General features: G+C 38.2%; 1 protein-coding gene across 1 annotated transcript in view; it reads right to left on the bottom strand.

Moving 5' to 3' along the window:
• Nucleotides 1-16,956, bottom strand: part of DPYD (dihydropyrimidine dehydrogenase) — an 828,315-nt gene that overhangs the window by 122,056 nt on the left and 689,303 nt on the right. Inside the window, exon 20 of the mRNA XM_012801700.2 lies at nucleotides 655-834. Within this exon, the coding sequence (XP_012657154.1) occupies nucleotides 655-834 (180 nt within the window). The remainder of the gene's footprint in view (nucleotides 1-654; nucleotides 835-16,956) is intronic.

The raw sequence follows: 16,956 nt of genomic DNA, 5'->3' as shown, positions 1-16,956 counted from the left end.
AAGAAATGTCTTCTGACAATGGTTATCTATTTAGAATAATACAAAGGAAATACAAAGGCGAAATGCTGAATGTTGTTTTAGAAAAGAGTTGCTAAAATCACTGTATTATATAAAATGTAAATGTAGTGTATATTTCTTGGAAAACAGCAGTTAGTGGTGAAGTTGGGACATAACCTTTGGAGCCCAGGTTTAACCACACAACAGAAGCAGTTACAAAAGATACTGATTAGATTTTCATTTAAAAAACTTCATCATATTATTCAGGACTCTAGTGATTTGATTGTCTTGAAAATAGAAAGGTAATGTTATAATTTTCAGAGCTTGTTAAAGAATAAAGAAATCTCCAGCCTCCCACTGGAAAGAATGCCAGTCATCACCACAGTAAGCAAGAATTTGGAGGCACTTTACACTACAAACGTCAATCTTTTTCTTTCATATGACCTTGTGTTATATTGGTTTCATAAAAAGGTAACTTGCAGGACCATCATAAAGCTGTAATCAAGCCTCTTTCAGAGTGATTCTACTACTGAAAGCATGCACAACAGGCACCATGCTTCCTCTGTTAGTGGGAATATGGGAAGGCAAACAAGGTCTGAAATAGCAAATGACCGAGGCAGAGTTCTCAAGGACAACACAGGAGAGGTGGGCACCTACCTTTCCCAAGAGTTCAGCAATACGTGGAACTGGCTTCCCTTTCTGGTGTCTCACGGTAGCTGGGCTCTGCCCATCCCAGTCCTGGAGTTCCTCAATGCTTTTCAGATAAAGCAGGGCTTTGAGGCCAGTGCAGTAGTCTTCAATCACAGTGAAGTCCTGATTCTGAATAGCACTGCACACCTACAAAATGTGAAGCAAAATCAAACATCAATCCAAGAGCCACTCCTCCAAATGCATTCACTTTTCTTTATTTCAGTAAATATTTATTTAATGCTCCAGGCACTCTTTAAGGCTGCCTGGGGATATAAGGTGATGAGGAGAAGGGGACAGGAAAGGGACAAGGAAACTTCCCACGGCAATGAGTTTATCATAAACTTGCCGCAGTGCTGGCTTCACAGGTAAATACACACTTTACAACTCACTCAGTTGTGCCCTGTAAACATGTACAGTTGATTGTACATCAGATATACCTCAGTCTAGCTGTTAAAAATTAGAATAAATAGGTTGAATTTTCAAGGATTCAAATTTGGAACACGGTAAGAAGAGACCTCTCTCCTTTCCCTCTTCTAGGATGTGTCACCTGCAAGTAGTTCTCATGCCTGGAGGTGATCTAACCTAGTCTGGAGAGGGCCCCTATTCACTGAGCTCAACAATCATTTGCCCCTGCCTCCATTTCCTCCTCATGGCTATTGCCTTCCTTTTTGTTCTCTCTGCTCCAGTTCCCGAACTATTCTTTCTTTTCTTCAAATTTGCTGTATTCTTCCTCTGCCTGTGAGCCTTTCCACAAGCCCTTCTCACTGCCTAGAAGGCCTTCCTCCTGCACAAGGCTAACTATCAACCATTCCTCACTCTCACAGTACTTGCCCCTTCTTCTGGGAGGCCTCCAGGGGCCCGAAATAGTTTATCAGGTTACTCCCTCCAACTTGTAGTTCTTTCATGATTACCTGATCCTCAACTCACTCCCCAATTAGCCTGAAGCTTCAGGAGGGAAGAGCCACATTTATCCTGGTCACTAGATTATCCCCAGTGACCAGCATGGGGTTTGCTTTTATTCTACTCTCAAAAAATGTATGTTGAATGAATGATGTTAAGAAGAGATTTTAGAATTTGGGTGACCATATGTCAGAAAAGGGGCAAAACACATTTCTACAATGAAGGAATATTGAATCAGAAAAATTAGGATCACTCCACTAAAAATATTCTTAGGGTTCTGTGACTATGGTGAGGCTTTGAATGAGAGTTTGACGGATGTAGATTTAGAGAACCACATCTAGGTTGACTATTTCCAAACACTTTTCTCTAATTTTGGCACCACATGGAGATGACAAAGACTTATTTACAATTTTTCACCCACATGGCCCAACATCACTTCAAATTCAAAATTTAAAACCTATAATTCAATATCCCTCCTAATTTATAAGTCAAACCAATGAAATAACCATCCAACCGAAACTAAAGCAAAGTAAAACTCACATGTATCACGTTTTCTAAGATGTTAGATTTCTTGTATATATCAGGGTATCTGGCAATGGCATCCCATAAAGAGAAATCACATTACATATGCATGAATATGAAGAAAACAAAAAATAAAGGAATAAATAAGATTTTACTTTCAAGACTCTTAAAGCCTTCTGGCTCTTTGATTGAAATAAATTTTAGTACAATCCTTGTGCCTCACATACTATCTGATACCTAGCTATTGTTAGGTTGGTTGAGAGAATTCACTGAAAAACAAAGAGGGTCCAGAGAGAGAAATGGGATAGAGAGACTGGGTAGAAAAAGTTTACCCCTAGGTGTTCTCACCAAGAAGTGCCAGTGATTCCATGATGATGAGTATATAGAAGGCCGAGCGTGAAATTCTGGTGATGTCAACACTTAGGAAAACTAAGGAAGAAGGTTAGGAAGGACACTACTCGGAAGAGACCTGAGAGAGTGAAGCAAAGTGCTTCCGGTACAAAGGTCAGTGACCTCAGAGCTTAAAGCTGATAACTGGGCTTAGCAATGAGAAGGATGCCAGCCTGCACTCACATTTGTGTGACAGGAGCTCACCAGCAGGGCTGAAGCCAGGTGTGGGTGTTTTTCTGTGTTTGTTTGTTGGGGGATGCATGAAAGATATGGGCCGAAGGTAATGGAGAAAAAGACTCCCCTCATCAGAAGTCTGGCTTCTGAATAAGAGAAGATAGTTAGGGATACAGTTATAGGGTTTTGTATTTTATTTTTAAAAGAATGAAAATAAAAGGAAAGAATGACTTCTGTATATTAAATTTCTGTCAACACTAGGTAAGTGATGATGGGATGAGAATAAAATAATGCAACATCTAGAATGATGTGAGCTTTTCTTGCAGGTCAGCACTCTGTTAAGTACTTATTAATAGATCATTTAGTCCTCAAAATAACCTTAAGAGGTAGGCTTAATTTTTAGCCTTATTTTACAGATGAGGACAGTGAATCTTGCGGAAGCTAACGGACTTGCTCCAGGCCACATAGTTAGAAAGTGGCCGCACCAGAATTCATGACCACACCATCCAATATAACCTAGACACAGACATCACACAGGGAAATGTGTTCTCCTGTCATTACAACTGCCTTTTTTGCCAACCATTCCATGAATCAAACACATACTTCTTGAACAATTTCATCAATTTATCTTCAAACAAAATATAGCTATCTTCTGAAGAATCCATACTGCTGCATGAATTTCGCCAATGTTTTCAGTATACCTTCGTACTTGCATTGCATGAATAAGAATCATAAACCAAGACCAAAAAGCAGAAACGAAAGCTCTTCATTTTCTATTTTGAGGTATAGCCTGTTACCACAATCTAGGAAAACTACCAAATAAGAACAAAACCATTTTCTAAGAAGCCCATTTCCATTACATAAAAAAATCTGTTTCTCAAGAGGAGTAATTTGAACATTCATTAGGCCTGTTATAACTTTCTTAGACTTGATTTTTCTTCAGAATAATTATAAAGCACATCATTATAATTTCCTCTGCAGGTTTTTTTTTTTTTAACTATGAAAGTCAACTGATGCCTTACTTAATCCTCTTTGTTCACTCTGAGATCTTGGTTTTTATAGTGTGTGCTTATGGGTATACTTTCACTATAGTCTTAAAATAGTTCACTGCATGAACATTAGAAATCAGATTTTGAAAATCACATAATTGTCATGTACACAATGAGATGTTCATGACTACCGTAAAAGCCTGCTGCTAAAAAGAACTTAGAAATACTCTGCATGAGAGGAACAGTAAAATTTCATCTCAGTCATCCCTGCCTTTTCCAGTGAGAAGACACAAAAGCTCTTCATTCTCTTCATGCACAGGCACGATTTGCATATGGTAGACTCAGCCAGGGAGTAGAGGGATTACAGTGATCACAACCCAGACCAGGTATCTTTTAACTATGGAAGAACACAGTGGGGGCCAAAGCTAAGAATCCTCCCTCTTTCCACCTGTCCTGGGCTCCAGATCCTACAGCGTTAATATCCCATGTAATTGGGAGCTCTACTGAGTGTGTGAAGGAGAAACAAAATCTCTTAAGAGGGAAGAGAGAATGGAAGATAATAACTGATCATGCCAGGAGAATGTGCAATGCTGAAACCCTGGAATATACCAGAAGACACGGACACTGAAGGGGACACCTCAGATGTACTCAGTCATATGGGAAATGTCACACTAGTCACATACCTTTGATTTCTACTTTCTGATAAGATTCTATTAATTTTCCTAATAGAATTTCTGATAGTGGGAACTTTGAGCGTTGTTATTTTCTTTTTAAAATTTGAATCTACATACAAACCCTCTGGGGGATGTCTTTCAAATGCAGGTTCTGCTTCTGTAGGTTTAAAGTGGGGTCCTGGGGTAGGACTCTGCCTTGTTGAGAAGGTGCTGCTGCTGCTGTTGCTGGACCACTCTGAGAATAGCAAAGTTTCAAGCACTGGCAGGGGTGAATCTCATCTTTACCCAAATTAGGGCCTGCAAAGTAAACGTCTTCAACATAAGTAATTTCTTCCTAACTTTCACTATTAGGTTATATCAACATTTTCATGGCCCTTAAAAAGATACTACTTATAATAAAAAGTCCCATTGGAAGAAACAAGAATGATTTTCTGATTAAACAAGAATAAGACTAAAAATAAATGTTACAAAGTAAGTACACCCCTGGGGACAGAGCTTCGTCCATGGATTTGATCTCAGAAATGCAATTGCTGGGGAAGACGCCTTGTTGTTCCCTAATCTTTACGTTCCATTGAGGGCCATATCTCCATCTCAAAGGTAAATGGTTTCTCTTAAAACTCCAAACATGTAGCTGCTCTGCCTAAATGGGTGTATTTTATATGACATCTCTTAATTGTTTGTTTAACAGCTCTGATTAGGACTCTTAATAGCTGTTAGCATGTTTGCTTAGTATAATTTGTAAGTTCTTTATGGTGAAGGCTGGTTTATCTTTCTTCACAGCGGGGCATCAGGTGCCATTATAAGGATCATTGGCACCATTAATTATTTCCATAAGTGTAAATATCCCTATAGCGAGCTATTTCAAGTAGAAGCCCCAAGAGTCTCAGCAGGCCCAGCCTTGAGTAGGTGGTGGCCCCCCTGCGCAGCCTGATTTCAGGTGTGCCATCAAGCTCCCATCACACCAAAGAGTCTCCTCCCGGGGTCTGACACAGTGCCCTGAATTTTTCTGGAGGTGCAGGCACATTTAATTGAAGCTTGTCTATGCAAAGTGACTACACAAATACCTGGGAGGTGACAGAGGCTTGCAGGGGAGGCTATTCGTTTCTCATTATTCCTCATGGAATGAGATTAACCAGATTAGTAGTAAATTACCTATTTATGGAGATTTACATTTTAAACCTGCCCTTTACATACATTCTTTCTTTCAATGCTCAGAATAAACCTGACTTAAATGGCACAAAGGGTATTATTCTCACTTTAAAAATGAAAAAGGCTTGGACATGAAGTACTATTTCTTAAAGTGAAATCTAGTGGTTTTTATGTCATATCAAGTTAAAAGGTTAAGAGCATGCACGCAGAAGCTGGGTAGAGCAGGGTTTAAAAGGCACCTTAACTGTGTAATCATGAGTGACTTTCTTGACTTGAAAGTGGAGATTAAATACTTAGCACATGGGAGACTAAAAGGCAACATACTTTGGTGCTTAAGCATAGTCGCTAGTATTTAGTGAGACTGGCACCAAAAATAAATTTTGTAATATGAATAAATCATTAGGGCATGAATTAAGCAGGATATAATTTTTTAAATCATATACTTTTGGGTCTAAGGCTGCAAAAGAGGTTCATGGACATTATTTTTATTTGCACTAGGGAATAATTAAAAACCAAAAGGTTTAGTCTTCTTGTTGGAAGACTCACGTCTAAGACCCAGTTCTACCATCGAGAACCGTGTGAACTGGGACCAGTCATTCAGCATCTTGGGTCCTTTCTTTCTCCTCCCAGTCTGAAAAAGGTAGATGACGAGAAACTATTTTATTGCTGTGAATATCAAATTACATCATGAATGTGGAAGTGCTGGGAAATTTATAAAGGTCTTAAAACGGCATTAAACTTCATTAGTGTTATCAGGTAATCTAGAATTTAAAGAGCCTCGTGGAGGTAAAAACAGAAAATTTTGCTGTAGAAAAAAAATTCTTCCTCTGCAATAATAGAGATGATTTACTGGGGAATTATACAATAAAAGTCAAACTAGCTTACAAATACTAATGCCCGGTAAATAATTTAACAAAGAGGAGTACTACAGAAGCAGAATGCCCTGGGACTCTCAGGGGTTCTTGTGTAATAGGGCAGCACGTTCTTCAAATGATAGTGTAAGATGCGGCAAAGTTTTTAAACAGACATCAGATGAATCTCTGGCCATAATTATCCTTTTTCATTTCTTAATGCTAGGGGTGACAAAGTACACCATAGGTCTCAGAAACCTGTGCCCCCAGGCTATATGCAAATAAAGTATATGTTTACAATTTAAGTCTGAAGTAGTTACAAAGTTCCTGTAAATTTGTTAGTAAAAGGTATATTGGAGAGTAAACTAAATTTAAGCAAAAACGGAAATTCTTCTGCAATAGTTATCACATTCCAATTAACACTAATAATGACGTCCTGGGTAGCTGGAAGGGCTTCAAGAAACTGCATGATCATATAATGAAACACTGAATAGGGAAGATGGTCCATCCAATTCTAAAGATTTCCCAGAGAAAAAAGGTCCTATGGGCTCCCGTTACTAATCTGTTTTGATAAAGGGTTAAACCGTTTAAACTACGTAAAAACATTTGCCGTATTTTACAACAAGCTTTACGGTTTTCAGAGCATGCTGTTGAAAAATCAGAAATGTTTATAGAGTGATTTATAGTTTGAAAAGCATGCTGACAAGTGAGATCAAAGAGAACTTGGACATTTTGCAAACCAACCTCCTCATTTCACAGATTAGGAGTCCAGAAAGGGTAAATGATTTGTCCATGGTGGCGATGCTGGCATCCCTCGCCTGGTCTGAAGCCCCTTCTGTTACAGAACCACCTCTCAGCATCATCTCACTTGGTCCCTGCATCAGTTCTGAGCAGAAGACGTATAAGTGCTATGAACGGCTCAGTAAGTGAGGAAACTGAAACCAAACTTTGAATGCCACACCCAAATTCAAAAGATGAGTAAGTGGGAGGGCCAACAGCAAGGCTCAGAACTTCTGACTTTGCCCAGTTTCTTATCTTTTCTTCCTATTTCCATTAATTTCAAAGTCTTAAATGTGATGAAAGACTTACATATATAAACCAGCCCATGTTTATGATTTTCATAAGAAGCAAAATGAGTTTAAATTTATTAATCAACGGATAATGACAGAAATCCACAGATTTTTAAAATTTATGATCTTACTAATATTTGAATGATCCTTGGTTTACATGAAGGTTTACTACTAAAACTGGAAAAGAGACTTCAGCTGTTTTTAGATGAAAATGCAGTCTCCAAGTCCGTCTGTCCATATGCACCAATTAGATACATTAGAGTTTCCAAAGGCATGGAATCATTGAGTTCTGACCAGTATAGGCAAACAGATACATAAAAACCATGCTGTACTTTAAAAACTGGTGTAGAATCCCTACAGTTAGAGTGATAACCCAGAATAGCAATATTCCCCTATGAGTTTTGGTGCTACGTAAACATGGCATTGCTTACTAGAGTTCATGAATAAAACACCAAAATTATAATTTTATAAAAATATAGGTTAAAAGACAGCCCCTGGAGATACATAGCAAATAGGGAACTAGATGGGGATATATTTGTATATTCACGTAAAACCACAAACCTTAGTTGTTCTATCATATTAGTTTCCATTTGTTGGAGCTGTACAACATCAAAGTCATGATGTCCCTATATATTGCATTTAGCAGTAATGTAACGGACTACGTGAAGAAATCAAAGTGAGAGTTTCTAAGTAGTTTCCTGGCAATTGAGACAGCAGGCTCTTTCATCTGCTCTGTAACTGTGGCAGTGCATTGATTTAAACTCCTTCTGAGATCTCAAATGCTTTTATATTCTTAGGTCTCTCAAGCAGCTTTTTTTTTTTTTTCAAAGTGATAAAATTCCAGCATTCAGCAGAATACCATCTTGTTTTCCCCCAAAAGGAGAGGGATTATTTCAGCTTTGCTACTAAACTGCACAAGATCACTAAGTAAAATAGCTGTCCAAATGTCATCCTATTAAGAAATCTGGCTTTGAGTTCGGTTTTCTATGTTCTGACCATGGCAAATTGGATCGGAGAAAAGAAGAGCAAAAAACAAATAGCCCCACGGATGTTATTTTTCAAAGGTTCAGCCTAGAAACAAGACGTGATGGATAAGCACGTCTCTTTATCAAATATTTTCAAAGGTGTCTTTTAATTGCCACTCACTGAAAAATCCTAATGGCACAGGAGTCATTTATTTCATCTTATTTTTTACATCACATGTGTGTCTCTGTCGATCACATGACTTACCCTGGTATCTAGCCTCTTGAATTATAGATTCTGTGACAAATTCTAAGCACATGAATTTTCCTTTCTCCCCCTGAGTCAAGAAGGAATTTTATGGTTATTGAAAGTCTATTTTTCAGTGTTAGTCTATGGTCATTCTTGAACTAATTAATTTATTAAGTCAAGGTCAGCTGAAGAAGGACTGAAGAGGATCATGTGTCTTTAAGGCATTTTGTACTGAGATTCCAATCACATTTTTCGGACCAGAACACAATCATCAACTCCCCAAGTGTTTTCACAAAGGCAGAAGAGGTGATGGGCCACCTCCGTGACTCCTTGAGTGTGGGACTCATCTTCTCTGCTGCACTTCGTTGATGACACAACTTGACTACAGATGGCCTGGGCTGATGACTCCAAGAGCTGTGCCCTGCAGATAAGACTGTCCCTGCCCCCTTCCTTAAATCTGCCCTTTATAAGAGGAGCTCCAAGTGGATTTAGATTTCTATGAAGACCAGAACCAAGAAATAATAATATTAATAATAAACCATACAGAGATATCGCACCTCTGTCTGTCTTTTATGTGAGACTAGAGATAAAATGGGTGATCTAATATGCAGGACCAGAGAATGGCGATTGCCACCATGACTCTTCAAGGATAGTAGTATTGATGGGTCTGCTTCCCCACATACAGGAAGGAATATAAGACAAAAAGATTGTGGTAACAATCGGAGTCTTCTATACACCATGATCCTATGTTGCCCATTCTTTGGTTGAGAGCTGTGGCTATAGTTTGGAGAAGCTTGGCCACTGTGCTTCAGAAACAGGGTTTTTATACTGAAGTAATTTCTCACCATGCTGGGCTTCGGTGCAGCATCAGTTACCATGGTAATTTTCAATTCCTCTGCAGTAACCTAGGTGGTGGTGCAAGGGTTTGCACGTAGCAGAGCCCGTGGTCATCACCTCTCACCATGAACATGGAGCAAGGAAACGAAATGTAACATCCAAACAATAGCTGTCAGATGACCATGACCCTTAATTTTAGGTCATCTTTTTTTTTCAACTGAGTAAACACAGCTGGGAAAACTTGATTTACAGTATTTACTGAAATGCCACACAGAGTTTGGACGACAGAAGGAGAGTAACTCATCGTGCCCAGAGAGGAAACATCTACAGGGAAAATTAACCTTTGGGAATTCTTTCTGGACCCTATAGAAGGATATAAGTACGTGGTCACTTAACTACTGAGCAGATATTTAACATTCTAAGAAAAGAGAACAGCTAACCTACAGGGACAAAAATTTGTTAATATGAAAATTGTATTGCCTAAATGAAAAGACTCATAATTCAGGAGGTGGTTTGGTGGTTAATCTATTATCGATGAGAACACAAATTTTTGAACAATCAGCACGTGGTGGCTGTTAGCAGTGAGTCAAAAAAATTGTTAATATAAAAACAGTATCTTAGTAACATTGCCTAAATCAAAAGACTCATAATTCAGAAGTTGGTTTGATGGTTAATCTATCGATGAGAAAACAAATTAGTGAGTGAAGAGCATGTGGTGGCTGTTATCAGTGAGTCAACAAATTTGTCTGAGTGGGCAATATATTCTGGGGCAAAACAGGTTGAAGTTCAGCTGATTAAGAGTGAGTGAACTATCTAAGGGTTTAGTGCTCATAAACAAAACAACTTTATCAATATTCAAGTTAATATACTAGGAGCGAAATGCATACCTAGGAGGCAACAGAAGGAAAGAGTTTTTTAAAAAATAATGAAGACATCTAAATTTCTTCACTAGACAGTGGGAAAGTATGAAGCTCACAAAGTTCGTGATTTTTCCATGAAAAAAAAACAAAGAAATACATAGTGTGCTGTTTTTGTTTGTTTTCATAAAGACCAAGAACCTAAAAATAAAACGCAACCTCCCCAGAAGCTGTTTTATTTGTGCATTTCTCACCCGAACAGGCTCATATTTCATGATTTGTGAATCTGACACCTGAAGGAGGATTACAAATGTCAGTAACAGGTCTAGGCTGAGGGTATTAGGAGGATGGTTAGAGGTGACCCTCCGAACTGTGACCCTTGAGAGTCAACAATTAAACTAGTAATGAAAATCCCACAACTAGTGGCATCAACTGGGATGGTCCTGGACCAAACTGGAATCCATGATTCTCTTACGTGAAGGGTGTTTTCCATCTTTATATTGGAGGGATATTTTCACTCATCCTCATTGGACGCATTCTACACCACTGTCACTTGAGGTTGTTTAACACTCCCATCTTTCTGGCACAGGATATTACCGCTGAGTTGGTATCACCAATGTCAAGGAGTGTTTTCAGGATATTACCACTGAATTGAAGTCACCAGGTTTTTATTGCTCAGGTGAGGATTTGGAATCTCGGAGACCTTACCTGTCCAGACAACCCTACATTTAAATTTCTGGCCTCTGTTTTTTAGAAAATAATTAATAGACTTTTCTTTTTTGTGCATAATAATTGGGCGAGTGATACAGACACCACACTCCAACACCAACTCCCCAATCCCTGCAGTTTCCCTGTGATGACCATCTTGCATTACTACGGCATATTTGTTATAGTTGAAGAATCAACACCGATACGTTGTTATTAATTAAAGTTCATGGTTTACATCCAGGTTCACTCTTTGTGTTGCCTCATCCCATGGTTTTTGACAAATGCACAATGACATATCCATTGTTACAGTTTTATACATGACAGCTTCACTGTCCCCAAAATCCCCTGTGTCCCACCTGTTCTTCCCTCCCTCTCCCCTTTCCTCCAGCCCCTGACAAGCACTTTTCTTTTTTACCATCTCCATAGCTTTGCCTTTTCCAGAATGTCAGCTGGACTCACATAGTAGTGATCCTTTCCAGACTGACTTCTCTCACTCAGCACCATGCACTGAAGGCTCATTGAAGTTTTCTGTAGCTTGATAGTTCACTCCACTGTATTGCTGAATAAAATTCCACTGTATGGAGATATCACACTTTGTTCATTCACCTTTTGAGGGATGATCATACCTTTTTACAATTTTAGTATGCATCTTCAAAAAATAATTTTATATATAGCCAAAATATTTTCACGGTTAATAAAATAAATAATCACTCAGTGTTACAGAGTACCCATATGACAATTTCCCTAATGGTCTTAAAATATTTTTATAGCGAGTTGATCCCAGCCCAGATACGACCCAGGCCTGCGTGTGGCACCTGTCCCTCTGCCTCGCGAGGCTCCTTTTATCTCACACAGCCGTTGTCCCTGCATGAGCCACTTGTAGAAATCCTAACGCTGGGGTCTGGTTGCTTTGTCACAGTGTCCTTTATTTCCTCTCCTCTGTCCCTGGAACCTCCTGTAAACTTGTACTCACCTTGACTCTCACTGAACTCTCACACAAGGGGGGTTGGCCAGAAATCTGTGCTTATGGAGCTTCTCAAACTTTTTATGACAATGGGCTGGCAGGGAGCAATGCCAGACGTCCTCTCTGCCCATCTGCATGTCCCATAGGACTTCTGTTTAGCTGTTTATTATAAGGGACACAACTCAAGAACAGACAAATGGAGGAGATACATGGGCAAGGCCTGAGGGCAGGGCATGGAGCTTCGTGCCCTCTGTAGACACTCCCTCAAGGGTCTGACAGCCTATAAGAACTGACGGGGATAGGAAGAGCCAGGGGAGGTCCCAATCATAACCTGTGACCTGGCAAAACAGTCCATAAAGGGAAAATTTTGATGTTCTCTGACATACTTATCACTCTGTTCTTTTCTAACTATCATTTGTTTATGCTCCACCCAAATTCCATTACGCTTGCTGCTCTGGGACTGCAATTTCCTTATTCACTCTGTTCCAAACACCGTACTGGTTTACACGTCGACTGCACTGAAACCTCACACTAACAGCTTGGAGAAAGTATTACGTTTTTCACTAATCAGATGGGCAAACAAGAAATAAGAGATTAAAGACCTTGAGCGAGATCACACAGCTAATGAACGGCAAAGCAAAGACGAAAATCCTGATCCGTCTGCACCCAGGACACTTGCTGGTAACTGCAGCGCAAGGCTCTTGTCTGTTTTGGGCACCACCACACTGGCACCCGGCTCTCGTGTGAAAATAGGGATATCGCATATGTATGTTTGTACACAATATATATGTACATATGTGCGCTCATACGGACATATACACACACATGCACTCAGATATTATATATATGTATACATCATCGCGTTCTTGTGAGGATTAGATCAAATAGAAGCATATGTCAGTATCTAGTTCAGAGCCTAAAATACACGTAGGGCAGGTATTATCATTTGGATTATTCAGCAGCTTTCAGAGGTACAGTCAGAAAGGCAAGAGCTCTATCTGTTTTGTTTGTCACTGCATAGCCAGGGCTTAGCACATCAAGATCTGTGCGTGGCATATGATTTGTTCAGTGAATGAAAAAATGAAGCAAAAACAATGTGATAACACTATCCTTCAATGGACAAGCACAGTTCTCTTTCATACCCCGTCAAGCAGGTTTTCCTCCATTTCTAATTATATAAATATATCATAATTCAGAATTCACAGAACCCCGTAACACCACATTTTACTTTCCTTCTCCACTACATTTGAAGTCTCTCTCATTACTGCACGATTTACACCGTACTTTCTTGGCATTATTAGTTAAGTATTCTTTGGGCACACCAACATGTCCCCCGGATGGAAAGAAACAGGTCTTCATCAGAGTTCTTGATAGTCAAAGTACTTTTTTGTCACAGCCATACTGGACAGCGCCTACAGAGGGATTTTTGCTTCTCTGGTGTTCCCCATCGGGATACCTGAATTTTCATAGATGTTGTCATTAGATATTTTTCTGTTCTGGTAATCTCCTTTGATAATAACTGAGGGACTGTGTAATTCGGAATTCTATAAAGATATTATTTAACAATGACTGAACTCATAATAGCAAATCTAATATATGCACTGTTCTAATTTTTACACATACATGTCAGTGTGTTTACATATAATATCTAAATTCTAACTCCAATAAGGACAGATAAAACAGAGACCGGAGAAATCAAAGGAAAGGCCTGTTTCCCACTGGCTGTGCAAATTCTCTGATCTAAGTTTTTAGGTTCTATGTCACATATGCATCCTCAGCAGTCAGTTTTCTCCTTGGATCAATACAGATACTTTTATTTTAAGAAATAATTTCTCTATCTTTAATTATGTCAATTCATACTTTATTTATTTTTTTATTTTTTGAGATAGAGTCTCACTTTGTTGCCCTGGGTAGAGTGCTGTGGCATCATAGCTCACAGCAACCTCAAACTCTTGGGCTCAAGTGATTATCTTCCTTCAACTTCCTTCATTCCTAACTTCAAGTAGCTGGGACTGCAAGTGCCCACCACAACGCCCAGCTAAGAAGTTCATACTTTAAAGTTGAAGTTCAGCACTTCATCAACTTACTCCAAATAGTTTAAGGTAAATGATAAAATTTACTATTAGCAAATTTGTACAAATATTGATGTTTAAAATTATTTTCTGTCCTCTGATACAGAGAGTGCCAGAAAGGGTATATACATTTTAAGAAAGAAAAACTGTATTAAATTTATTAATAGTTATTAATAAATTGTTATCAACTGTACTGTTATCATTTAATATTTATAGTAATTATGACAATTATTATATTACAACTATATTAAAATATTATAATTATTAACTGTTAAATTTATAATATTCAAGTCATATTTGAGTTCTGCAATTATAAGATTTGACCAGCATGATTTGTATTCAACTTTTATCATTGGTATATATTGAGTATCATAATTTTAATACAGAATTTTTTTCTTTCTTAAAATATATATACATTTTTTTCCTTGGAATCCTCACTATATGTCCTATGGAACTATTGCATGTGCTCAATCAAGGCCTTCTCTGTCTCCTAGAAATGGAGCCAGGGGTGTTTAACAGATTATGCTGCATTTTCACCATAAGAGAACACTTTTCAGACTAATCATTTCTTAAAAATTTTTCTCTATTACTCAAAAATTACCTACTAATTCATTTATTCCTTAATTCAGCAAATGCTAATTTATGCACTAATCCTCTGGTTTCTTTTCACATTCTATTAGCAAACAAAACTTCTGACTGAAGCAGCCTGGGGTTATTCTGTTTGTTTTTTTTGTGTGTGTGTGAGAATGAACCTTCCACCCAGAGCTGTTTTGAGGACCAAATGAGATGGGAATTATGAATTACTATTTACCAGGGAGGCTTTGTTGGTACATGTGGGGCACAATGGTTCTAATTCAGAGGTAAGAATAACTATTCAAGCTCTGAATTTTGGATCTTAATGTGCAACTACTGCCTTTTGAGGTGTGTGTGTGTGTGTTTTATATTAGCTAATCTCTAAGATAAATTACTCCATTGAGCTCCAGGATGAAAATGATCACATCTATGTTGTAAACAATTAGGTAAATCACACACAGATGAACGTATAAGACAGCCTGTAAGGCCAGGAAATGACAGAATTTCAACTCTTATGCTTCAAGAATATAAACTAAAATCTCATTACCATGTCTTCCTTACAAATTAACATACTACAGGCTTTATGTCAATTCCTGCATATAAATTAGGTTAAATAAAAGATAAATAAGGTAAGGGCAGGATAATTTGGATTTTACGTGTTTTATATTTGAGTCTTGTGTATAAAAATTCACACTGTGAATTCACACTGCTTGTGTTCTGAAACTGTTATAATGTAAATTACCTAATAATATAATTCTCTAATGGCAACAGAACTGGCTTATTTTTTGTTAAGTCCCTCTGTATGTATCACTCACATTTGGTTTGGGCCTTTTTGAGAGGTCAGGCCTTATGAAGATGAAACATTCTGCTTAATTGTGCTGTGGAAGACCAGGCAGGGGCAACATGGGGTCTTTTGGCCATTCAAATTCACCAGATTTAAGAACTGATTTTTTGCTTATATCATTGTTTTCAGACTCTATGATGAGTCATGGAACTTTTCTCGCACCTCATATACATGACTACATCTGGTTTTATCCAGAGGAAGTTAATAACCATGATGCAGTGATTGATTTAGGGAGATAGTAATGAGATTATGGCTCCTGCTCTTAAAGCATGACAACTAAAATCCTATCGTTTTCCACATGAGGAAATATGCTAAATATTATAATATCTGACATGTCTAACACTGTGGGATTAAGCCAGCTATCTGAAACACAGGCTTGATATTTCCATCCTCAGGCATATTATTTTCTTTTGTCACCCAAATACCAAATTATTGATTTGAAGATAATGGAAGTTTATATTTGCATGCCCAAATCTTTAATTCTGAGAATTTTTATGGTCCTCTGGGTTCATCTCTGTCACCTTAAACAAAAGAAACCAACAGCAAGCAATACCCTTCTTTTTTCTGAGCATGTGGAGTGGACCAGAGAATCAGGTAAGAGGGATGTTTAACTAGGAGCATTTATATTTCAAGCCAGGAGAATCCATCTGGTTTGAAAATTTTCAAAAGACCCATGAGTCACAAAAGCATTCAATGTGTGGGACATCTGACCATTTGAGTATAACAAAGAAGCAAAACTTCCTGAATATTTGGAGAAGATGAGTTATGGAAATGGATAATCGTGTTTTTTTTTTAATGAAGTCATACTTGTGTACATTAATGCATTTATGGGGTACAATGGGCTGATTTGATATACAATGTGGAATGCTTACATCAAACTGGTTTACATAACCATCACCTCACTTATTTGTACTCTACTTTTCATAGTTTTCAAATGTACCATTGCATTGTGCACATTAGGTGAGGTATCAGTGTTTGAGCCTTAAAAACCATGCTGCTATGATCCTTTGTGTGCAAGATATTTCTGTGGGTGCATATTTTTCTTAATCTTAGATCAATACCCAAACATAGAACTTCTGGGGTTTAGGGTAGATTTCTGTTTGCACCAGTTAAGCAGAATCCCTCTTGTAGTTGTGTTAGGACTTTCTAATAAAATGCCAGATATTTTTTCCCAAGTGGTTGCACCGTTTACATCCCAACAAGCCATGCATGGGGATTCCAGTTTCTCCTTGTCATCATCGCCATTCATTGTTGCCTGTCTTTTGATACTAACCATTTTAGTAGGCAGAAATGTCATCAAGTATACTGTTTAAAATCACAAAGACTGGGCCAAATTGAGTTCAGATCACAGCTCTGTCACTTAACATCCTGTAACTTTGCATTCCTCTCTATAGCATAGGGCAATAATAATACCTGTCCTACTCTGTTTGGGCTTCTATGAAAAAGTGACATTTATATGTTCTTTTTTTGTGTACTATAAATA

The sequence above is a fragment of the Otolemur garnettii genome, unplaced genomic scaffold (assembly GCF_000181295.1).
Source record: "Otolemur garnettii isolate 467f Iridium unplaced genomic scaffold, OtoGar3 scaffold00010, whole genome shotgun sequence".
Lineage (NCBI taxonomy): Eukaryota > Metazoa > Chordata > Mammalia > Primates > Galagidae > Otolemur > Otolemur garnettii.
This window is presented reverse-complemented; position numbering and strand designations above follow the sequence as displayed.